The sequence below is a fragment of the Mustela nigripes genome, chromosome 4 (genome assembly GCF_022355385.1).
Source record: "Mustela nigripes isolate SB6536 chromosome 4, MUSNIG.SB6536, whole genome shotgun sequence".
In the NCBI taxonomy this organism is placed as follows: domain Eukaryota; kingdom Metazoa; phylum Chordata; class Mammalia; order Carnivora; family Mustelidae; genus Mustela; species Mustela nigripes.
The window spans coordinates 164,581,375-164,606,568 of NC_081560.1; the positions used below are offsets into that span (position 1 = coordinate 164,581,375).

Consider the following 25,194-nt stretch of genomic DNA (forward strand, 5'->3'; position numbering starts at 1 on the left):
CCCTGTAGCTCTTTGCGTGTTCATTGTGTCTAATCGTCTCCCACTGGTAGAGAGGAACCTGGACAGAACTGGCCTGCGGCCCCAGGGAGCAGGCACAAGTGTGGCACCTCCGTGGTTTTTCCTTCACAGAGTGTGTCTCCGCACTCTGTGACAACCACAGGAGGAGCCAGGCACCCATGGGGCTGGCCCCTGACAGAGGCTTGGCTGGAGTCCAGGTCGGAGACAGAGGCTGAGGAGGGCAGTCTGGGCATAGGAGCACACTCTGGGCACAAAGACACTGTCTTTAGTCTCTGCCCAAGGCGGGGTCTCACTCCTCATGTATCACCTGCTGTCCTCCTGCTCTGGTCTCTGTCCTGGCCCCACGAGAGCAGAATCCCTCAGCTTGACTTTCAGAGTCCCTCCTCCCTTGGTGGTGAAGTTAATTACTTCACCCAGTCTCCGTGCTACACTCAGCCTCGGAGATTTGATGATTTTCCACCCTTGGAGTCAGTGGAACTGAAATTCATCTCAGAGCCGAGTTCAATTCTCCACAGGCTCGGTAATGCTGGTCTGAGACACCCAGCTCCTCCCCCAGGCTGACCCAGGCCTGGGGACAGAAGGGGTTCTCGGAGACATTCCCTCAGGAGACCCCCTGGCTATAGCTCTGCCCAGTCCTTCCCACACCCCCGGCTGCCCACACTGGGACAACTTGCCTTTCTTTTCCCAGGTCCTTCAGAGGCTCTGGCTTCCCCAGCCAGATTTTGGAGGCATGGTCAGCCCTGGGTCAGCTGCTCTACCTAGAAGCTGGGGGTGGGGGGTCCCAGCAGGGCTACAAAGTCCCCTTGACCTACTATGCCTGTGCCAGCCTGCGCTGATGCCACCAGTGTCCGTGTGTCCTCCAGATGTGTCCGAGGGCTCGGTCCCCAATGGAGACTCCCAGAGTGGCGTGGACAGTTTGCGGAAGCACTTGCGAGCGGACACCTTCACCCAGCAGCAGCTGGAAGCTTTGGATCGGGTCTTTGAGCGTCCTTCCTACCCTGACGTCTTCCAGGCATCAGAGCACATCAAATCAGAACAGGTGAGGAAGGAGCTTTTTTTTTTTTTCTTTTTAAATATTTTATTTATTTATTTGACAGTAAGAGAGAGCACAAGTAGAGAGAAACAGGTTCCCTATTGAGCAGGGAGCCCAATATGGGGCTCCATCCCAGGACCCCGGGATTGTGACCTGAACTGAAGGCAGCCGCTTAATGAATGAGACACCCAGGCACCCCAGGAAGGAGCTTTCTGCTGCAGACGTGGACAGGGACAGGGCAGGACAAGGCCTCTGAAAAACGTGTGTACCCAGCATCACCCATGTGACATACAGGTACACCATGTGCATGCCAAGTAGACACACTCACACCGAGATGCTATGGTAGTGTTCAGAAAAACCATTATGGTATATGGCAATTAGAAATGGTGAGTTCTGGGTGATAGGTCTTGAGTAAGTCTTGTTCCCTTTCAGAGCCTCAGTTTCCCCATCTGTAGAATGGAGGACTTGGGTAAGGTCTAATAGGTTGCTTCTGGCCCTGCTGTTCCACCCATGTGGCATAGAAGACCCAGGACACGTCTTTGTCCTCTTGCCATGTCCCTTGCCTAAATGCCTCAAAGGTCTTACAGAAAGTTTGTGTGAGACCAGGGTGCGCTTCTCGCCCTCGGGGCCTGCTTCCTATTCCCAAGTCCAGCTGTCCAGTGTGACCCGAGGTCAGCTGATGGCCTACCCCTCCGCCCTGATAATTCGTCCAGACGCAGCACAACCCTGCGCACCACACAGCCCACAACATACCCGCACAATACACAACATAGACACATCTCCTAACTCCTTACATTTATACTTGTGCACGTGTTTACACACCACCACCAGGCACCTGCTCCCTCCCCCCACTCACAGCTCACACTCCTGCTAGGACACACACCCCCATCCCATCTGCCAGAAGGGGGACTCTCTCCCAGACCACAGCTTGGCACACCCCCAGCACCTGCCTCTACCCACACATCCAGAGGGGCCCCAGTGCACACACTCCCATTCCTCCCACACCTAAGGCCCTGGCCAGGCTCACAGCCACCGCACAACCCCGTCCGCTGGGCTTGCACGCGCACATACACGCTCGCGAGCTCTCACACCTGCGCAGCCCTGCAGGCTCCACGCGGCGTGGTTCCGCTCTAGGACGCCAGAGGCTCCCAGCCACTCGCCTCTCTCTCCGCCCGTCCTTTTATCCCATAAGCTGTTTGTCTTCATAAAACAAAAATCAAAAGTCTTTTTAAGGTGCCCTGAGCCATAAACCAACAAAGGAGGAGCCGGCCGAGGCGGGCGGCTCGGTGCACCCTCCACGAGTCCCTGGCTGTATTACAATGAATAACCTTTATTTACTTTCATTAGACTATTAAACACCAGCACAGTCATTTTTCCCCCTGAAACTCGGAGCAGGGCCCATAAAGCAAATCCGAAGCCTAATTGAGTTCATTTTAATTTCTCTCCGATCACAGCGAATTACTCTGGTGATAAATCAGGGGGCAGCTTCACCCCCAGTAGAAGGCCTAATTTGCAGCTAATTACAAAACTGATTTCTACAGGAAGATCAATACGAGAAGGAATTGGAAATGACGAGGCAATCCCGGCCAGCCAGGGAGGGGAGGGGGCCCTCTGGGGGGGCCAGGAAGCGGAAGGGAAAAAAACGGACCCGAAAGAGCAGAAAATCAGTTTTAATTTAACGTAATATTAATCAGAGCAACTTTTCCTGCTTTGTGCAAGCTCCTGGTCGGCCCGGCTCCGGGGTCTGGCTGAGCGGTGACGGCAATAAAAAGGCAATTACCCGAGTGTTTCGGGCAGGACACCCTTTCAGAGGCAATGACTGGCCCCCTCCCACCCTTCTGTTAGCCATGTGGACTCTCCCCCTCCCCAATTTCATACCCCAGTGCACAGGCAGAGAGCGAGGGGCCCGTGGGGCTGTCTTTGTTTGTTTTTTAAAAAGGGGGCGCCAGCACCCGATCAGCCAGCCCAGCAGTGCCAGGCCCAAAGCCCCCCTAGGCCCTTCCCCCAGCTCCTGCCTCGGCCGGGCCCATCAGGGCCCGCCCCTCCTCCCCAGGACTCCAGGGGGACCTGAGAACACCCCTTGCTTCTCAGCGGGGGGGCCCCAACTGCTATACTCCGCCCTTGGGGCTTTGTCGGCAGGAGAGGCTACCGCAGTTCAGAGAGGGCTGGGATCACCACCACTAACTATCCTCTAGCGACCCCCAGTTGGGTCTCCCCCACCCACACAAAACTCTCCATCATCTGCTGAGCCCGCCCCTCCCTTGCTCCCCTCCCTCTGCCTGACCATCTCCTTCCGCCCCATCTGGGAAGGCTCCCTGTCCCTCCCCCCCATCTGCACACCGAGCCCTCTCTCCGTGTGTGCACATCAGTAGAGAGCTGTCGCTTTTCTCTCTTCTCCCAGGGGAACGAGTACTCCCTCCCAGCCCTGACCCCCGGGCTTGATGAAGTCAAGTCGAGTCTATCTGCATCCGCCAACCCCGAGCTGGGCAGCAACGTGTCAGGCACGCAGACATACCCTGTTGTGACCGGTAAGGAGGCTTCCAGGAGGTGGGGGGAGGCACTGATTTCAGTAAGGGCACCTCAGCCCATGCCATCTGGGGCCCAGTGGGACAAGGGGGCCCCCGTCATGATATCTGCAGAGAGCGCAAGCCTCCGAAAACAGATGTGTGCAGAGGTGAGGAGAAAGATTGTGGTCAAGGTCTCTGTGTGCTTCCGCCTGGAAAGGTCGAAGCTAGAAGGAGCTGTTGCTGGTTCCTTCTGCCCATCCTCTTGCCTCTCTCTTTGCCTTTTCTCTTGCCACCCCCAAGGTGCCTGGAACTAGAGGCCTCTTGCTAGGATGTGCACAGAAGAGGGCAGAGGGTAAATAATTTAGGCCAGACTTGGGGGAGGAGGGTGGTGTCCAGCCTCCCTACTGCCATGCCTCCGAGGCTCCTCGGGGTCCACCTTCCTCTCCCTCTGGGCAGCCTGGGGAACTGCGGTTTGGGGCTTCAGGGCAGGGCCTCCACTCCTGTGGTTACAGAAAAGCACAATTATTCCAGTCGCACTCCCGCTTCCCAGAGAAATCACTGAGACTGAGGCTTGATTTCAAGGCCAGGCAGGGTCAGGCCTGTCCCACAGTCAAGTGCAGGGGAGAGGACATCTAATCCCGCTGCTCCCGTGGATTGGGAGCAGCAGAGGCGGCTGGAGGGGAAGCAGGCTGAGGTGTGGTGCAGCGAAGGACCCAGCCAAGGAAGCTCTAGGCCTCAGAGCTGCAGGCTAAGGAAGGCGCCTGGCACTGCAGAAGGGTTTCCGGGCCAGGAAAGTGCCCAAGTGGGAGAAACACACATTGAGGTGTTATTAAAATTCACCTAATTATTCTGGAGACACTAAAGCCAATGTGCCGTTTGTTCCTTGGGAGACAGAATGATTGAGAAGGGTCTCGGTGGGGATTGGGAGACACTGAGGCGTTACCTGCCGAGCGAGGCGTGTGGAGGCGGCCCGGGGACCCAGCGGCGGGCCTGTAGGCAGCCAGCGTCATAGCCGGTGGCAAAAGGCAGGAAACAAGGCCCTGGTGCTGGTGTGGAGCTGGTCTGAGTGGGGCTCAGGTCTGAGCGGGGCTCAGGTCTGAGCTGGGCTGTGAGTGGCCATCCAGCTTCCACCTGCGGGCTTAGGAGGGCCTTGTCCTTAACCTTCCCAGGCTGTCCTCAAGGCCTGTCCTGGTACAGCTGTTTCTGGCCCAGACAGGGTTGAGCTCTTCAGCTAGGTGAGCAGAGATGGAGTTCTGGAAGTATCAGAGACCCGGACGTTGCTTTTGGGAGTGACAGCCTTGGCTGGGTCAGGGCATAGCCTATTACCAACTGGCCCTCGATATGCTCCTTGGCCAACGTGGAAGCTCTCTGACCTGCTGGGTGTTCTGACCCAAGGCAGAGAGATGGTGCAGGCCAGGCCAACTTTCTGATCTGCTGAGAGTTTCAGTGGCCACTTCCTGAAGGTGGCCCAGCCCAGGCCGGGGACAAAAGAGAGCCCAAAGGACGTTTCCCTCACATCCCAGCTGTGCTTCTCTGTGCCTGGGACCACATGGTCCAGAAGGCAGGGGCTCCCCAGGGTGGAGAGATGGATCTTCGGCTAGGGTTCCTGCTGCAGGAGAACTCGGGCTGGTACAGAAAAGTGCCTCCACCTTGAGCCTCCCCCGCCCGCCTCCCCCCCATGGCCCTGGAACGGTCCCAGCTCAGCCTGGGAACATCTCCGGCTGATCCATCTGGATCCAAGTGTGAGAAAAGTTCATTTCAGACCCAGCTTGACATTCCCAGGTGGCAAGTTAGCACTAACATCTCAATCTGTATGCGACATTTCAATCAAGCGAGGAGTAACAAAAGCAGAACCATTAACATTCGGAGCTGTTCACCAGTGGTAATGACGGGAAACTCTCTCAGAAACTGGAAATTACCAAAAAGAGAGAAGTGTGTGGAGAGGTGGGGGAGGGGAGATGGGAGGAGGTGGGGGCAGGGAATGATTTTTCTACACTTAGGCCAAGATCCAATGTTTGGATTAATGGTGCCATTACCAAAGAGAGGGCTGCCGATTATGCTCATTCTTAAAATGTTTTTGCTGGCAATTAAACGGCTGCAGTTATTGATCTTTGTTGATTTTATGTCCTCCTAATTTGCATAATCTATTAAAGATGAATGATTCATGATGTGTTTATTATGGGGACAAACAGAATTTGCAGGAGGTACTGTCAAGGTGAGAAACGGGGCAGTGCCCAGAGACTTGATGGGCCACCTCGGGAGTGGGTCCAGCATGGTGGCCTTCGGGCCAGGACTTTAAGGGTAGCAGTAAGCAGTGATGCAAGGACAGCAGACACAAGAGACTTGGACTTGGGCTAGGTTCTTCTAGAAAGATCTTGGCATCTGTGAAAACTTCAAGCACAGCTGGCATATGGGAGAGGCTTTGGGAATATTTGTAGACGTTCCTTTGAAAATTCTTAAAAAGCATATTTTGTTGGAAAATATGAAGGACTTTAGTCAAGAAAGAAAAGGGGAGGCTCTTTCTGGGCAGGTGTGTGCTAACCGTGAGGGAGCAGGGAGGTCGTCTGTGTCCACAGCCTGGCTTGGGTGTGCTAAGGTGTTCCGGGCCCCCTCGTCATCCCCTGTGTCTTGGGCACCCAGCTCATCTTCCTCCCTGGGGACAGGCAGCTGAGGCTGTAAACCTTTAGGGATGAGTCCTGGGGAAACCGGCCCAGCAATGCCCTAGCCCAACCTGGAGAGCCGACCTTATTGATATTCCTGCCACCTCCTGGCACCAGAGGCTGATTTCAAACTTCACCAGCCACTTGATACAGCTGTTCCACAAGGTCAGGACTGAGAGGAGAGAGGAGCCCGGGCTATTGTGTGGAGGGGAGAGAGGGACCCAGTGGGCCAGGACACAGCTAATCACATTGCAAGCAAGGCTGGCTGCCAGTGTCTGGGGCTTGGCCTGATAGTCTCCCCTCCCCACCTTCCATCTTGGAACCAAGGAGAGAGACGGATTTTTCCGGGTGGTGTTTGCAAGTTCTGCCGAGATTTTAATTTCACTGCATCACAACTCAGCAAGCTGCCAAGTCAAGCTGGTTATTTAAATTTATCACCCACTTTCCCTTCCGCCGCTGGGCTGCTCGAGCTCAGCGGCATCTCTTCTCTCCAGCCCACTGCTCTAGGCTGCTGGTCTGGAACGGAGCCGAGTCTCTCCAAAGTGATAAGGAAAAAGGGACCAGCTAGAGGAAAGAGTGAGTTGGGGGTACTCTGGCCCCAGCCTGCCTCAGTTGGGCTGGTGGTGGTTGGTACCTTCTTCTATCAACTTCTTACCCTTCTAGAGGACCCCATGGGGGCTGTCATCAACCCCTCAGTAGTACCAGGGACCTCTGGACCAGGACTTCAGTGAGGACTCTTGCTCCAACTGGGTGCTGGTGCCTTCAAGTCTCCCATCACTGGTAGAAAAGAGTTCTTCATCCCCATGAACTTCACCTTGGCCTCTTGCTTCCTGCGTCTGTCCAGGTCTTCAGCCATAGAGCAAAATGAAGGGGCACAGGCAGCCGTGTTGATCTGGAAGAAGATGAGTACTAGTTTCAGGATGCCCCAAGTCCCTTGGAGAGGCGCCTGAGCATTTAGAGGGTCCCTTGTCCTGGTGGAAGTCCACAGTGAAGAGGAGCACAGGCTCCCTACCCTGGAGGCCACACAGAGCGAGACAGGGAGTGTGCGGCAGCTCTCCACGCTAACCCTAGCAGCCCAGGAATCCACCTGTCAGTCCCTGGAGCTGCTGCCCTGAGCAGGCTTCACTCCCCTCTGGTGGGCATCGCCACCAAGCGCTGGGAAAGCTTCGAGCAAGGGTAGTTCTTCTATCCTTCTTTTAGTCCCAGAGAGGTAGTGGAGGAATTGAGATCCATGTCCAGAAACAAGCGGGCTACACTCCCCAAAACCCAGCTGGATAAAAATGTTACAACAAGAATTGTCAACATACAACCAAACCTCACGCTCTGGTGCCAGAAGGAGAGGGAAACTCAAAGCCAGAGCAGTAGGTGAGAGCCCAAGGGTATCACCCTGGAGCTGGACCCTACCTGGGGGAGACTATGGTTATAACACGCAGACAGGAGCCACGACCTTGGGTCCAAAAGAAGCAGGAAGCCAGAAGTGAGTATCACCCTGCGTAAAGCCAGGAACAGAGCAAGACAATGCCGTGTGTGAAAGGGAAACACACAAATTATCCCAGTGACCCAGGGAAGCAAGTGAATGAAAAATCGTCTCCATGAAAAATGGAGTCCCCACTCCTGACCCTGGTTCAGGGTCCAAATTTATACCTGAGTATGTGGCAGGAACCCCCAGCCAAGACCTGACATAAAAAATTTGTCTAGGATAATAACCTACTCTGAAACCCCAGCAGGAACCAGGGCAAACCTTCTCTACAGAGGCATTCCCGAACATAGGGCACATGGAACCCCAGCAGTAAAGATGAGCTCACTACGAAAAATTACACCCCTCATGTAAATGCAAGCTATCATGAGGGAGAGTTAGCAGAAACAAGAAATAGGACAACTAATACCCCTAAGAACTAGAGAGAATAGAACAGTCCAAAAGCAACTATAAAATAAGCATGTTTCATATTCCAAAAAAGATAACAGAAAAGCATCAGTTTTGTGTTTATCGCGGATCTGGATCCTTCATCCCCCCCACCCCAGCAGCCAGTCTTCTGGTAATAAAAATCAAAAAGGCCAGGAAGGAAGACTACAGCTATATATAGCTTATTGTTTTGGGGTCCAGGAGCCTCAGGCGCAGCCCTGAGAGTAGAGCCTGCCCCCTGCTTATCCAAGCTCCCAGGCTCAAGTGTCAGCACAGAATCTTCCCTTTGGAAAAAAAAGTCGGAACTGTGGAAAGCTAGGGACAAGGAAAACACAGTGCTCCTCAGTGAAAAAAAGAGCCTTCTTAGCTTCTCTATCCTCTGTGGATGGCAGTGGAGGGAGTAGGTGGTTTTATTCAAGCGTTTGGGAGAAACTTCTCTTGATGCCTTAAGGCTACAGCTTGGAAAGAATCCATAGCTGAGATTCAGGAGGAGGTGGGGATGCTGCCCAAAGGGGGGTGCCTAAGAGGGGAGAGGGAGCAGAAGCTTCTCCTGGAAGTTGGTAAGTTGGGGGGAGGTCAATAAGGCAAAGTTCAAAGCTGAAAAGCAGGGCTGACCCCCCAAGGTCCTGGAGGCCTGTGAGAACCCTGCAGGCTCAGCTTCTGAGAAAGGGTTGGGAGCCCTCAGAAGCTCAGACTCCTTGCCCATATCTGGGATGGTCAGTGATGCGGCCTTTTAGCAGACAGAAATGTGGATCCTGGGAAACCCTCCTCCTCCTACTCAGGGAGTCCTGAGGACCTCCAGAAACTGCCTCTTTCCTGTAGTTAACAACCCCCTTCCAAGGCAACTGCACTTCCCTCCATAAAACAAACAGCTTAGCCCTTGGCCAGCCCCTCCGGGGGAGGAGAGGGCAATAAAGGCTGAGAAATGTTTCTAAAGGAGGCTGGGAGTCTCCTAGCCTTGTCTGTCGGCTCAAAGCCCCTGATTAGCTAGAGGAATTTAGGGCACTGACATCAGAGCTCCTCTCCAACCTTGAAAGGAGGGGGCTAGGGAAACTTCTGACATCTAGCAAGTCCCAGCCCTTTGCTGTGGAGGCCAAACCAAGCCAGAGGGCTTCTTCACACACCCATGCCCCCTGGACCCTTCACGTAGGCTTGGAAGGCCCAAGAGTATGAAGCTAGCTTCCTTCAAACATCCCTGAGGCCTCCAGCCACATCCCCAAGGACCTCCAGCCCCCAGACCTCGGCTCTGATTTAATTACGGGGGCATTTCCATAGCAATGAGACATTGACAGATAATGCGGGTGCCCTGGGCCTGCAGCCTAGGGAGTCATTGGATCTGGGCTCTTTCCCTTCCTTCTTTATCCAGTTCACCTTTAGAGGGAAAGGAGATTGAAAAGAAGCACTAATGCACTCTAAGCCTGGGAGAGTCAGATCGGAATTGGAGCCAAATAAAAACTGTACCACCCCCAACTCCATCCTAAATCCACGTCCGTCCATGTCTGTGTCTACTAGCCATCCCCAGTGGTGACGGCCTGCCCATCCCAGCAGGGCGCCTTAGACAGAAGCACACAGGGCTTCTAACGGAGCTGCAGAGGGGAGCAGCCTAAGCTGAGCTCAGATGTGGCCCATTACCTTGAGCTTTCATCTTGACTTCTCCCTTCACCTCCTCCCTCTGCCCATGAGACCCAAAGACTGAGCACCCCAACAGGACGGTGCTTAGTCCTCCACAGCTAGGGCTCACGGATATGTAGAGATCAGGAAGAGGGGCCAGTTTTAGTAGGAATCAAAATATGTTTAAGAAATCAGTGATCTTTATTTCAAACACATATAGTAGCCAACTCAGGCTAATGAAGGGTTGCCCAATAGCACTGGGTACCGTTTTCACGATTCGCTAGGTTATGGAGAATCTCTCAGCTCTTTTTTTTTTTTTTTAAAATATTTTATTTATTTATTTACTTGATAGAGATCACAAGTAGGCAGAGAGGCAGACAGAGAGAGAGAGAGAGAGGAGGAAGCAGGCTCCCTGTGGAGCAGAGAGCCCCATGCGGGGCTTAATGCGGGGCTTGATGCGGGGCTTGATGCGGGGCTTGATGCGGGGCTTGATGCGGGGCTCGATCCCAAAACCCTGGGATCATGACCTGAGCCGAAGGCAGAGGCTTTAACCCACTGAGCCACCCAGGCGCCCCAACCTCTCAGCTCTTATACGGTTGTTTAGAGATGCTTGGGGTATCCCAGAGGATATTTCTCCAAAAGGAGGGGGGTCCCCTGACACTGAGCTTGTTTACTCCATTATTTGGCACTTTCTAAGAAGAAAAGTTTGGCTAAGTAAAAGTAAATCAGTCAATTCAATCTTTTCTGAATGACCAGAAATCCTAAATGGTGGTGTCCCAATGAATATTATAGGTATGCTTGGGACGAAGGGCTCAGAAGTGTCCTGGTGGCCTCAAAGGCCCCCAGATAAGACCTGAAGGCCTGTTTACCCCAGAAAATCAACCAGCCCTCAAGGGACTGGAAGACACACACCCCCACCCCGCCACCCGCCCTACACACACTGCTTCCCTAGGGGGATCAGAATCTTTATTTCCCTGCTATCAGCCACAGGACAAACAAGCCAGCCCTTTTTCAACCCTGAGCTTGGGGAGGCAAGCCCTGCCACTAGTGTTACTTCTGAGAGGGCTTTGCTCCCTTCAGCCTGGAATCCCCCGACTCCTCCGCAGTGGCGGCTGGGCTGCCAAGGAAGGGAGGGAGGAAGTCCGACGGCTGCTCCCAGAGCGGCCTAATGCTCCGGCAGCTTAAGTGGCCCTTCTCCTTGGGATTAGGGTTTCACTTACACAGAGCGCCTGAAAAACGCTGCGCTTTCGGAAGGATTAGAGCTGACAATTCAGTGCACTCAGGGAACAAAATAAAGCCGGAGAGGAACTGGGAGACCTGGAGTATCGGGAGACTGTGCAAACAGGCTTAACCTCTGCCCACCCAGCAAGAGGGTCTCTCGTGCTCTGAGCCCATCCGTGAGTCAGAGCCGGCCTCCTGGGCGCCCGCACCTGCCCGCGTGCGATTTGCTCTCGTTGCTAGAGAAGGCAGATTGGGGGGTGAAGGAGGAGAGGGCTGGGATGTCGTGCCCTCTCTCTGAGCCTCAGTTTCCTTCTCTAAAAAAATAGCCAGACTCCCTCGCAGGCCTCTGCAGAAGTGATACTCGCCCTCACTGCCTAGCCTTCTCCTAGGATCCCGAGGCTATGGCTCTATCCGGCAGAGTTTAAAGGAAACCACCTCTTCGGGGGCCGTAGGCCAGCAGGCGACCATGGCCCAGAGAAGGGCAGTGTGCTGGAAGGAGAAGGAGCGGGAACAGCCTAATTGGTTGTACCCAGCTAGTTGGCTGTCAGGGTGCAGACCTTCCCGAGCCCACCCAGCTCTGGGCGGCTAGGTCCAGCTGTGGGGGAGGAAAGAGCAGCTGGGAGAGCAGCCACCTGAGCTGGGGGCACAGCCCCCTCTGCTGGAACCCAGGGCAGACAGGGCTCAGAGGAAGCACTCTGGGGCCAACCCACCGCCTGGGGCTGGTGGCTCTCACTCAGGCAATCCTGCTCCCCTTCACCCCCAACCCGGGAGAAACCTTGGAGAGGATTCAGAAACATGGGAAATAAGAAACCAAACGAAACATGTAGAAAACTCTTCTCCTCTCCTTTAAAAGCAGCTTTTACGGATTTAAAGTTTGTGGCTTCTGTGTTTTATGTAAACTTGGATTGGTCATAAAGTGATCATCATTGAACAGTCAGTGTAAACGTACAGTATACGCAGACAGTAATTACAAATTTAATAACTGTATTCTTGGAAGTATTATAAATGCTTGTGTCAAAAGCAGGCACAGACTGCCAACCTTGGAGCGATCTAACGTCTTCATCTTCACCACCTTATGAGAAGCAGACAAAAACTTGAGAATAGGATAGTAAAACAAGAGTTATGTTTTCTGGCCTTAGGGTCCTCCATAGTGTCAAGTGGAGAGCAGAAGTGCTCATTTTCAGAGAACGATGCTGAGGAAAAGCATCTCCACACTCACTGAATAGAACTTCTGCTGTATAAATCTACGTCTAATAAGTCTTGGGGTCTGAGTCATCACCGGTCCAGAGCGTCTCTGCCGCGCTGGCGGCTGCCTTTGTGTTATTTCCTGGGTCTCCTGGATGCCGACGTTCTCTTCGCCTGAGATCAGCCTCTCTGCCCCTCCACCTGTTTATTTGCTGTTCTTTGTGTGAGCTCGTCTGTTGGTACAATTCAAGTGCGTTCAGACGAATCGGTGTCTTTCTTATGCCAAAGAACGGGTTCCTTTGGTTTGGGAAAAAGAGTGTTTATCCATCTTGGAGTCGTGAATACTTCTGAGAATATGATAAAAAGCCGTCTAGATATTATGTATGTGTACCTATAACATTTGATGTATGGCTTTATATGGGCTCTGTGAAGCGGATCCAAAGAGTCCTATGGGATCAGTGAACCCCAGTTTAAAATCCTTGCCGTAGAAAATGGAAGAAGCCAAAACATGCAAGCAACAAGAAGCAACAGGATGTTGTTTTAGGAAGGATTCCCCTAGCATAACCCCAGGTTACTCGCCTGGACCAAATACCTATTTTCTGAGTCTGTAATATTCAAGGACATCATTCCAGAATCAATTCCCAAGTATACTGCTTGTTCTTTTCATCCAGATTCTGCCCTCTTCTCTCTGTGGAATCTTGAACATAACACTTAGCCCCTCTGGGTTTCAGTTTTTCATCTATACTGTGGGGATTAAAAACAGATCAGCATCATTGGTTGATACAAGGATCAAAAGAGAGAAGACATAGAAAATATTTGGGATGGTGCCCAGTTGTAGTAGGTGCTCAGTGAGGGCTAGCTTAGTCTAGCTGAAGTAGAAACGCAACTCTGCCCTTGAATCTTAGAGCTGACAAAACAGCATAAATCGTCTGGGGGCTGAAATTTTCCAATTTCTTAATAAAGTCATTCACTTTGCTGTTCTCTGTACTTGTAAGAGGAACTGCACTTAGATTCTCCAAAACCGTTGATTCGATCTGGCCCATTTGCTAAGGAATGTCTGACAGAAGTGCACTGTCTGATTCAGATGCAGTGATTGCTGTAGAAATCGGCTGTAGACTCTTTGGGGACTTCCGCAGTTGAACTGAGAAGACATCTTCATCAAGTACAGTGCTTCTCACACTTCTGGGTACTTTAAGATTCCCAACTACTGCTGTTTCTTGAAGAGCCTCTTTGTTTTTTAGAAGACTCTCCAAGGAGATTAATACTCCACCCCGTGAAGTTTTGTCTCAGACTTTTGGTGTCAGTATTTTATTTATTTATTTTTTTTTCTTGCCTTGTCTTAATGACGACAGTGACGATATGAGATTTTTGCTTGTTGGATGACTTCTTTTCCTTTCCTTCAGCTCTTTTGGGGATTATCTGGCTTCATGTTGTCATTCAAAGGCAATGTCATTCAAAGGCAATTAAACAGACATAGCTTTGAATATGGGCTCTCTGGTTTACTAGCTCTGTGGCCATGAGGAAGTCATTACACTCTGCGCCTCCATTTTCTTGGAGACAAGGAAGTTAGATCATCTCGAAGGTTTGTCCATCTTTAAAACTTTGTGACCTTAGGAAACAAGTCTCCCCCACAAAATGCCCATCCTCTGGTAATATGTGGGTTTTGGGGTTTTTTTTAAGATTTTATTTATTTATTTGACAGAGAGAGAGAGTGCAAGCAGGAAGAGAGGCAGGCAGAGAGAGAAGGGGAAGCAGGCTCCCTGCTGAGCAGAGAGCCCAATGTGGGCTCAATCCTAGAACCCTGGGATCATGACCAGAGCCGAAGGTAGAGGCCTTAACCCACTGAGCCACCCAGGCGCCCCCCACCTTTTTTAAGATTTTACTTATTTATTTGAGAGAGAGAGAGAGAGCATGAAAGGGGGGAGGGTCAGACTCCCTGCTGAGCAGGGAGCCTAACGTGGGTCTTGACCCTAGGACTCTAGGATCATGACCTGAGCGGAAGGCACTCACTTAATGAACTGAGCCATCCAGGCACACGGTTGTTGTTGTTGTTATTGTTGTTGTTTTAATTCATTTGTGATTCTTGGTGCTGGTATCACATTCCTGGGATGGTGGATGAGCAAAGCACCTCGCCACTTCTGTCTTCTGTTGGGCGGCATATACTTTGTAACTGATGTGTTTTGCTATGTCACTGTTTTCTCCTCTTCCCGTGCTTTTGCTTGTTTGTTTTGAGGGGGTGGTTGTGCTGACAATCTTGGAGCCCCTCTGCTCCCCTCTGTCCATCCGTCAGCAGGGCTCTGTTGACTCTCCTTGCACACATTCCATTACCCATTCATATCTCTCACTAAGAGGCTTGCTCAAAGAATGCTGCTGGGCAAATGGCATGATGGTCTTAGTAATTTGAAAACTTCCTGCAGTATGTGTTTTCCATTATTGACAATGGCGTTCCAGAAAAATATATGGCTCTGGCAAGAGTTTGGTCAATTTTTTCCTCTTCTTCAGGTGTCCCCTGTGTACTAATGAAGTCATTGAGAGTGCTTTATATGCGGTGGCTTGTATCTCTGTTGGTTCAGGGGTCCTGACGGGCACCTCTTTGTGGTGATACTGATGTCACAGGAGACAGCGGCACAGCTGTGTGCAGAACACCAGGAAGCCAGTATGCTTCTTCCTCATCATGGGCCTCTTATCTCACATTTTAAAAATGTCTGAATAGCACTTCCCAGATTCAGTTTTTTAACTAGAATTTGGAAATGTTTGTCAGTGAACAGTTCTCTGGGCGACTTCCAGCACACAGAAGTTTCTGTATGCTCCAAGTTAGCCTGATATTTTGCGAGAGGAAAAGCCGGTGGAAATAACCATCGTTTATAGAGTAAATCCAGGTGAGCTGGAGACACCTTTCCAGGAGTCCGGCCTTTCTTCCTCTCTCCTGAAGCCAGGTAGGGAATTGTATGACAAAACCTTAGATAACAAGGAATTCATGTGTGTTACATTTAAATTCCTGTTTTTAAAGAAAGAAGCATCCCAAGTGCCTGGGTGGCTCAGTTGGTTAAGTGACTGCCTTCGGCTCAGGTCGTGATTCTGGAGTCCCGGGATCGAGTCCCGTATCCATCGGGCTCCTTGCTAGACAGGGAGTCTGCTTCTCCTCCTGACCTCTCTCCTTTCATGCTCTCTCTCTCTCAAATAAATAAATAAAATTCTTTAAAAGAGAAAAAAAGAAGAAGAAGCATCCTTCTTTTCCTGGCTGTTTTGTAGGCATTAAGATCAGGGACCAAGAGGAATTGACTTTCTATATCTTTTTTCATTGCAAAACCTCTAACTCTTCCTCAACTCTCCTTTGTCCTGGGCCCTCTTGTCTAATAAATGCCATATTATTCATCTCTCAGGGAACTTCAGACCCACACCAGTGAGAGATGGACAGGAGGAATGAAACTTTTAACAACAATAGAAGTCAGTGAAATAAAACCCACAACAAAGCAGATGCAGATTCTTTCCTCTGTTTCCCTGGGAGTCTGAAGTGATCTCTTGTCTGATGGTTCTGCTCTGTCATCTGTTCTTGAATTCTAGGAAATGTAGGATCTTCACTGTATTGGACAGGTATCAAGGAGAACCATTCTATTGCATGATAAAATGAGTCACAATAAGTCACTGTCATCTCTCTCCATCCTGTAAAGATTCATAATCCCTTGCTCAAACTGTTTTTAGAGAAAAAGCAGATTTCAGCATTTGCATTTTATCCTAGCCTTTACCTCTTCAAAGGAGACCAGCACACATGAAGCAATTAGAAAACTGTACAACGCACCTGGAGTTGGCTAGAAGTCCAACAGAGCAATAGAGAATCAATCAGTAGGGTATTTACTGAGCATCATTTATTAATTTCTCAACTATGCAAGACAGAACAGAAGACGGGGCCCTGCCCTCAGTTTGATTATGGTCCGTTTGAGGAAGTAAGCCACCATACGGAACAGGTCCAATGTCTTACGAGAGATAATGACACGGTCAACCATGCAGCACAGACATTCTAGAAGTTTAGAAGAAAGAAACTTCCCTGAGGGGTAGAATGGTAGGCATTTTTAAGGCTGGAGGTGGAAAAAGAGGGAAACTATGAGGAAGAAGAAGAAAATCAAACAGCAAAAGCACAGAGATGTTCCACAGCATATACGCTTGTGAAAACAGTCCAGCTGAACCAGGTGGAGTGAGAATCAGCGCTAAGAAAGTCAGGTGGGAGAGTACCCAGGAGGCTTTGAAAGCCTGGCAGGGTGGAGGTTCCAGCTGTGGCCTACAGAGAATCAGTAGTGGTTTGCACAAGGGCAGTGATATGTTGAGAGCAACGTTTCATGGGGACTAGCCAGACAGCCACACCTGGGACAGACTGGAGGGGCAGGAATGTGCATGCAGGGAACACCAGCAAAAGCACGGTTATGGCAGACCAAGGGTGGGTTCTCAGGAGCCGAGCTCTGTAGGCTCTAGAGGAAATGGAGATGGGACCAATGGAACAGACATTGCTCAGGGGAATCGGGAACACCTGGTGACTTCATCCAGAGGGAAAGGACACAGGCTATATCAAGAAGGATTTCAGGGAGCCTGGGTGGCCTGGTTAGTTAAGCGTCTGACTCTTGATTTCAGCTCAGGTCATGATCTCAGGGTTGTTCAGGATGGTGAAATCAAAGCTCTGTGTTGGGCTGGGCATGGAGTCTGCTAAAGATTCTCTCTCATGTTCCTTACCCCCCCCTTACCTCCCCCCACTCCCCACAGCTTGTGAGTGTGTGCACGCTCGCTCGCTCTCTCTCTCTCTCTCTCTAAACAAAAGAGGATTCCAAAGATTTTTGGTTTGGTGGTTTTCAAGAAGGACTTCAACACACCTGATTGGTGGGGGGAGGGGAAGATGAGTTGGCCTTTATTCCCCTTAGGTCTGAGGCAACAGTGGGACAGCTAATGAAAATGTTCAGCAGGCAGCTGGAAATACAGAAACCTGAGCTGTAGCTCTGTATACTTAGGGGACGATGAATCACTCAGATGTGTTAAGGGAGGAATGAGGAAACTCACATCTCAGAAGAGTAGGAGATGAGGTGAGATTCAAGGAGACAGTGGCAAGGAGAGCCAGGGGTGTTTTGGAATAGCCATAGGGAGGATGAAGACCAGGGCAACTGATGAAAAGAAGGTGTACTGGGCCAGATATGCAGAGTTCTGTGACTTCCCGCAGTCACCCTTCGCCTTCTCATGGCCAGACAGAGGCGCTACAGTGGGGGAGTGGCATAGGCTAAAGAGGGTAAGGGGGATCTGGAGAAGATAAATGGGACCCAGGCACCACGTTTTCTCTAGCACATGGAAGTGTGGGAGAGGGAAGAGGGCAAATTATTGTCATTAAAGATTGGGACATATATTGCAAGGCAGGTGGTGGTCCCTTCATGGTGATGGAGGGGACAGGCAAGGAAAAGAGGCCACTCAGGTGTAGCTGTGTCCCAGAGAGGTCTTTGGACTCGGGTGGTTCCCTTATATTGGCTTGCCTCACCTTCCCCCCAGGACACTGCTAAGGAAAGTCCTGCCCTCCACCGTCCAGACTCTAGTCAGTAGAAATTTCCAGGGACAGAAGTCTAGCAGCTAGTGGGGGGACACATTTTGCTTATTGGAACTTTATCCAATCCACTTGAACTGTTGGCTCAAAGCTCCCGATTTTCACTTCAGGGATGGTTTTCTATTGTCTAAATGCCATAAACACTAACAGCAAAATAGCTCCCTAGTGGCACAACCCTCCCCCTCCCAGCGCCCCCACCCCGACCGCCTGCTTGACACACCTGCCAGGCCCTGTACCTGCAGCTCTACTTAGAGAGAACAAGGAAGACCCATCAGCCCCAGCATGGGTTGGGGGGGGTATCCTCCAAGCCTGAAGAGAAGACGGGGTGCTAGAGAGGCGAGCAAGATGATAGAGGTCCATTTGGTTACTGGAGAAACCATAGCTGACTGTCTTGCTGGAGAGGAGGAATAAAAGCAGGTCGTCTCCCTCCCTTCCCCATCTGGGTTTGGGCTACAAAGGGACCCATGCAAAGCTAAACATAGGCACGTAAAGCACGCAGAGAGACACAGAGCGCTACACAGAGCAGAGGTGCACAGCCCGTCACAGGACATTTGGGGGACAAGCTTAAACCCATGCAAAGGCATACCTGTACCCGCTCATTCAGACATTCCCCCACGTATCTGCACACAGCTCTGTCCTCTCTAAGAGTTTCCTCCCCATGAAGTACCCTGGTGTGAGCAGAGGCAGGCCCCTCTCTTCCAGGCCTCACCCCTTCCCCTTTGTGTTTTTCCAGGTCGTGACATGGCGAGCACCACTCTGCCTGGTTACCCCCCTCACGTGCCCCCCACTGGCCAGGGAAGCTACCCCACCTCCACCCTGGCAGGAATGGTGCCTGGTAGGTGACAATACTGCAGCTGCCCAATTTAGGTGGGGGTGACTAAATTGTGGGTGAGCTGCCGCGTGCTCAGTAGTCTGGGGGTGGGGGGATCCAACATCCCTTCCCCCCAAAACCAGTGCTGTTCCGTCCCTTTGTCTCCCTAGAGGCTGCAGTTGGTCCCTCATGAGCAGCCCAGGGAGGGAGTTTACAGAAGTGGCTCTTGTGTGCTCCCACTGTACATCACGGCCCCTCCACAGGGCCCGCCCACCCGAGCCTGTGCCCGGGGAGCACTGAGCCTCAGCTCCTCTCTCAGCGCCCCAGCCCACCCCCAGCCAGCTGACACTGCTTGGAAGAGCCTGCCCTGGTTTCCATGGAAACTTGGAGCCAAGAACCATTTCCAGGGGCATTGTCAGTCACTCAGACAAAGCCACCCTGGTCCACACCAACCCACAGGGAAAACTAGAATGTGGAGAATTGACCCCACCCCAGGGTGAGGAGGGAGCTAGTCCCTAAGGAAGAACAGAGAGGACAGGCTATGGCAGGACCCAAAGATACTGGCTTCAGAGAAACAAGCTCGAGCACCACGTCTCCTCAAAGGTACTGGGGCCCTCATTCCTCCTTAGGAGCTGGGTCTGGACTGTGTGGATCAGAGAGGCAGAAGCCACACTTAGGGTCTGAGGAGCCCAGCTGGAGGTTGTGCTCTTCCCAGCCTCTCACCCCTGATTGAGAGCTGGGCTTGAAGCCACAGAGTTGAAGCTTCTATTAGCAGAAACACCAACAAACTCTTGTCTTAAAGAGGGTGAGACTCGCTGGACCTGCAGCCCACCTCTGCTGGCGGCCCTCCCCTCGTGCACAACCCTTATGGTCGGGGAGGATGGAAGAGGGTGACTGGCCCTCTTCCTGGATGTCCATTCAGGGACAGCCCTGGCTAAACAGAGCTTGGGGGGATGGGCAGTGGCAAAGAGGGTGCTGCACCACAGGGGCTGAAGGGAGTTAGAGGGCCTTGCTAAGGAGAGCTGGGAGGTGTGGGGGAGGGTATCCCTGCCCAGATCTGGAGTGGGGGCAGAAGTGTTGGGGACAAGGAGTGTCTTCTGGGAAGGTCCGAGCAGTGAGCAGGTGGAGGCTGGAGGTCTTAGAGAGGTGGGGGTGAGGGAGGGGGTGTCTGCAAGGAGGTGGGGATGAGGGGAGCCGCAGAGAGCTCATGGTGGCAAGGGGGGAGTCGTTAAACAGAATCTAGTGCTGATGAGGAAATTACACTTGTTTCATTAGCGATGGGGAAGGAGATAGCTCAGTTCCTCTTGGTCACAGTTGAGCTCAGAAGCTCATTATCCTGCTGCACGCATGCTTTCCCTCCTCGTCAATAAACAGGCTTTCCAGTGGCTGCATCCCCCACCCCCACCCCAGCTCCCTCTCGGAGAGGGGCCCCTTCTCCTCTACTTAACCCGCGGTTAGGGATCACTGTAAACAGTCTGGGGTCATCACACAGGAGAAAGGGCGAGGGGGAAACCCGGAGGCCTGGCCTTTCTCCCGCGGAGGGAGGGAAGCCGCTTCCGACGGCTCCCAGCCCACGGGGCCCTCGGCTAACCGCCCATGGACCGGCGGAGAGTCCACCTGCTTCCCACCGCCTCCTTCTCCTGCTGCGTGGCCAGCGTATCCAATCCCAGGAGGGAAAGGCGGAAGGGGGGTGTTTCCCAGCAGAGCCCCCACCCCTTGCATTGGCACCTTGCTGAGATGCCATTCTTAGGACTTTCTGGGACAAAGTGTCCCGAGGGCCTTCCTTCACCACCTTTCCCGTGGGGCTATGGTTCCTAGAACCAGAGTGTCCACGCCCCCCAAAGCAGCGGGGTAGGCGCACAGGGACCAGAACAAACCCTTCCCAGGCGGCCCAGAGTGCCTCCTTGGGGGAGCCCCAAGTCCCCGGGCCCGTGTTGGTGCTTCTGCACCCGCCCCACCACGGGCTCTCCCCACGCGGACCCTGTGGACTGCCCTGCCTCTGTCTGCCCTCACACCTTCTGCGGGGTCGCCCGGCCCACCGCACCTGCACCTGGGACCCGGGGGAAGGCCGCTGACGGGGCACGTCGGGTCCGCCCCGGCGTTGGGCTTGTCTGATCCCCACTCCCCCACCCTTCCGCAGGGAGCGAGTTCTCCGGCAACCCGTACAGCCACCCCCAGTACACGGCCTACAACGAGGCTTGGAGATTCAGCAACCCCGCCTTACTAAGTGAGTACGCCACCTGGCTGGCGGGCGGCTCAGTGCGTCCGCCCTTGGGCCAGCTCAGCCGGGCGGCCTCCCGACGCCGGTCTGACTCCCCGAGACCCGACCTTTGGGTGCCGGGCGGACGGGCGGGCTCGTTAGTGCCGCACTGAAGTCCCGGGATGCCTTGAGGACGCCCGTGCCTCTCGCCCTTTCCCTCCTTGTCTCTCCCTCCCCCGGGGCTAGAAGGCTCTCCGCCGCCCCCACCCACCCTGGATCCCTCTGGAGGGCCCCCAGTCGGGCGGCGGCGGTCACCGATCGATTGGGTCCCTCTCCCACCGGTGAATGAAGCTCTCCCGGGGGCGACCGGCCCCCTGACCCAGCCGAAGTGTCCCTGCCCCGAGTCCGCCAGACCCCAGCCCCGGGAGGTCTTTGCTTTTCTTTCCTTTTTTGTTCTCCTGTTTGTCCTCTCACCCAGCCCATTCTTCTCCTGTGTTAACTTCCAGGTTCCCCTTATTATTATAGTGCCGCCCCCCGGGGCTCCGCCCCTGCCGCTGCTGCCGCTGCCTATGACCGCCACTAGTTACCGCGGGGACCACATCAAGCTTCAGGCCGACAGCTTCGGCCTCCACATCGTCCCCGTCTGACCGCCCACCCCGGAGGGAGGGAGCACCGACGCCACGCGATGCCTCCCGGCCACCGCCCCAGCCCCACCCCCATCCCAGGAATCCTGCAGCCCTTCACACCACCCCGTCCAAGGCCGGACAGGACGGGTGGAGCCGCGGGCGGGACCCTCAGGCCCGGGCCCACCGCCCCCAACCCCGCCCGCCGCCCTTCCCCGCCTGCCTGGACTGCGCGGCGTCGAGAGGAGGGCGCGCCCCAGCTCGCTCCGGCTTAGGCCCGAGCCGGCCCCGGAGCGGACCAGCCACACCGCCCGACCCTGGCCGGGCCCGCCTCTGCGCGCGGGGGACACGTTTCTGTGACACACAATCAGCGCGGACTGCAGCGCGGCCCAGCCCCGGAGCAGCCCGCCTCGGACGCTCCGGCGCCGGGAGGCTTCGCTGGAGGGACTGGGCGAAGAAAATTAAGAACGAAACGATTTTCTGCAGAAGGAGGAAGAGCCCCCTGCCGAACCCTCGGGGAAGAGCCCTTACCCTCGCGCTAGCCGGACTGCCCCTACCTTCCGTGTGTGCCCTGCCCCAGGAGGTGGCATGGAATGGGGGCGTGGGGTCATCAGGTCTTTCCGAAGTTTTGGGACCCAAGGCACACAGGCCCCAGCAGCGCGCACCCACCGAGCCCTAGGCTTGGCTCTTCCCTACTCCACCTGAACTGCCTGGTTCCCTAGGGTCCAGGCACTCCTACTAGTGACCGGACTCTCAGCCCCACCTTGCCCCACCTCAGCGTCTTTTCCATCAGCCGACCTCCCATTCTCCCCTCCTGCCGGTCCTTTTCCCATCCCACGACCCCCCGCATCTCTCCTCCTCAACTCCTCGCCCCTTCGCAGGCTCTCCAGTGCCTGCCGCAGGACCAGTTTCCGTAGGCCTCGGGCACTGGTCTTGCCCGGCGGCTACTGGATGTCCCCTCCCCCGACACAGACTCGCGATCTGCCGGTAGTAGGAGCAGTTCTGAGCTGGCATCTGCGGCGGGGTGGAAGTGGGGGCTGCCCAGTCCAAACCCCCCCCCCCACGACCTCCAGCCTCCTCCTCCGGCAGGAACTGAACAGAACCGTGAAAAGTCTACATTTATTTAATATGATGGTCTTTGCAAAAAGGAAAAACGAAACAGAAACTCAACAGGATGCTGCTTTGTAGAAAGACGGTGTGTGTCGTGTGAAGGCGAACCCCTGTGTATATAAACCCGCCCCACCGCCCCGCCCCGCCCGGTAGAGTCCCCGCTGCCCGCCCGCCCTGCCTGTAGATACGCCCCTCTGTCTGTGCTGTGAGAGTCGCCGCTCGCTGGGGGGGGAGGGGGGGACACAGCTACACGCCCACTAAAGCACAGCACGTCCTGGGGGAGGGGGGGCATTTTTTATGTTACAAAAAAAATTACGAAAGAAAAGAAATCTCTATGCAAAACGACGAACATGGTCCTGTGGACTCCTCTCGCCTCTGTTTCGTTGGCTATTTCTCTGTAATTCCGTGTTTTCGCTCTCCTCGTCTCTCCGCATCTCTCCCCTCTCTCCATCTCTCTCTGTCCCGCTTCTCTCCCCCTCTGTCTCTGTCTCTCCGTCTCTGCCCCTCCCTCGGCCTCTCCCCCAGCCCAGCCCCGGCCGCCTGGCCCACGCAGGCCCGCTCTCCGGCGGCAGCTCCAGCCCCCGGGGCTCGCTGCTCCGGCCGGGCACCGTGCGCCCTGGGCCGCCGGCGGCCGGGCCGCCCCGCCCCGTAGTTGCTCTCTCGGTAGCGGCGATGCGCCCTGCATGTCTCCTCACCCGTGGATCGTGACGACTCGAAATAACAGAAACAAAGTCAATAAAAGTGAAAATAAATAAATAAATAAATAAATAAATAAAAATCCTTGAACAAATCCGAAAAGGCTTGGAGTCCTCGCCCAGATCTCTCTCCCCTTCGAGCCTTTTCATTTGAAAAGGAAAACGAGAAGAGACTAGTTTAAGGGAACTGCGGGCGCCGGGCAAGGCTCCCGTGGCCCGAGCGGGGCGGCGAGAGCACTGGGGTTCAAACCCCGAGGCCCGGTTCGTCCCAGTCTCTGTGGAGCTGGCCGGGCAGGGGCCCCAGCCCCAGGACCCAGCCGAACCCTCGAGAGATCCCCCTGACAGCTCTGGTCTCCTGAGCCACTTTCAGCGCGTCGGTTCGTTTTGATTCTTTTCTTTTTCTTTCTTTTCTTTTCTTTTTCTTTTCTTTATTTTTTTTTTGTGCACATGAGAAATAAAATAATAATAATAATAATAAATAATAATAATAATAAAAATTTTGTATGTCACTCCCCTCGGCTCCAGGTTTGTCTCTCCCTGTCTCTGGGATAGGCCTCCCCTCACATTGGTCGATCCCAAACAACCCTTCAGGGACCCTCCCAGCGCGACCGACTTTCCACCCTCTCGCCCAGACCCTGTGGGTGGTGGCTGAACGCAGGCGGAGGCCTGCCTGGACGCGTGTGCCCTTGGGTCGCCACCTGCACCGCCCACCCCACCCTTGGGGCAAGGAGTGGAGCTTCCCAAAACTTCAGAGTAACTCTTGAGTTCCGCGTCTATACCAGGCCCTGCCTCTCCACCCGCCTCGGGCTCTTGGGACACGACGTCGGAGCGCTCTCCCCACAGGTGGGGCTTGTCTGCCTCGCGGGTTCCTTCCCCCGCTCGGCGCGCAGCCGCAATTTCACCCCCGCGTCCGCGCCGAGCCGGCGGAGACCGCAGACGCCCGTGGCGTGACGCTCGCTGGGCGTTCACTTCTAGGGCCCGACCTGCAGAGACCCAGGGACACCCCGCCGCTCGCAGGACCTCGCGCGCCCTTGGGTTCCTCCCGGAAATGGGGAGAGGGCGCACAGTTGCTTATGCCTGTGTGGCGGTAGGTGGCTTCCATTTCTGTTCACGTGGGTCAGTCTGTCCCTGGGGCGGGGAAGTCTGTTGGTGGGGTGGGTTGGAAACCGGTTTTGTTTTTTCAGACACTCTTACTGTTCTTGTCGCTCAGTGTCCAGGGAACAATCTGTATGTCTGTCCCTGTGTCTGTTCCTGCGTTGGGGAGGGAAGGAGTGATTGTCCAAGACTGTCCGGGCTGCATCTGAGATACTTGGAAGGGGTCCCCCTCTCTATCTCTTCAGCAACCTCCCCAGCCAGTGTCCATCTGGTCTCTGCTCTTAGAGACTTACTTTCTCTGCCCTTGGGGAAACCTGTCACTTAGCCCCCATGTCTGCCCCTTCCCACCTGAAAGGCTGCTGAAACTCTGGGCTGCCAAGAATGGCAAACAAGGCCTGGAGGCTGACTAAAGAGTGACCTTCTCCCTTGGCCAGTGTCTCCCAGACACCTCCTTCCCACCAGGAACCCAAAGGCCTTTCTTTCCCCAAGCCCATTTGCTCAGCTTCACCCACATCATGGGACTTCAGGAGAATAGGAAGGTCCCCCCAACAAATCAGCAACCCCTAATAGAGTCGATTCCCTCTCTTCTCCCTCTAGGAGAAGGTCTCCTGCCTAGTCCCCATCTCATCAAATGACGGTCCCATTGTCTACCCTGCCCTGTGCTGCTCATTTGATCACGAGTCTCCTAAAAGAGTGGTCTTCAAACTTCTTTGATCATCCACATTATCAATAGAAAGAATTCTGAATGTGCACTCCCCGTATAAGTATATTTACTTATTTGCCAATTCCATAGATATACTCCTGGACTAACATTATGAATTTTAGGACATAAAATTAAAAAAGGACACAATTGGAATACATAGAAATAGAAGTTGTAATGGTCTCATCTCATGCCTAAATGGATTATTTTGCACTCCCTGGAAAATGTACACCCCACTTCAGAGATCCTG

The 25,194-nt window shown here is 53.8% G+C and overlaps 1 protein-coding gene across 5 annotated transcripts in view; it reads left to right on the forward strand.

The window, feature by feature from the left end:
• The window catches only part of PAX2 (paired box 2), an 80,820-nt gene extending 57,228 nt beyond the window's left edge, over nt 1-23,592 (forward strand). For 2 of the 5 annotated variants that reach the window (XM_059398361.1, XM_059398363.1), the window contains 5 exons: nt 882-1,057; nt 3,453-3,579; nt 18,444-18,545; nt 20,662-20,748; nt 21,247-23,592. In XM_059398361.1, coding sequence (XP_059254344.1) covers nt 882-1,057; nt 3,453-3,579; nt 18,444-18,545; nt 20,662-20,748; nt 21,247-21,368 — 614 coding nt within the window. In that variant the 3' untranslated portion in view covers nt 21,369-23,592. Of the gene's footprint in view, nt 1-881; nt 1,058-3,452; nt 3,580-18,443; nt 18,546-20,661; nt 20,749-21,227 lie in introns of all 5 variants that reach the window. The other 3 variants (XM_059398362.1, XM_059398364.1, XM_059398365.1) reach the window with 3 other exon arrangements.
• The last annotated feature ends 1,602 nt before the right edge of the window (nt 23,593-25,194 follow it).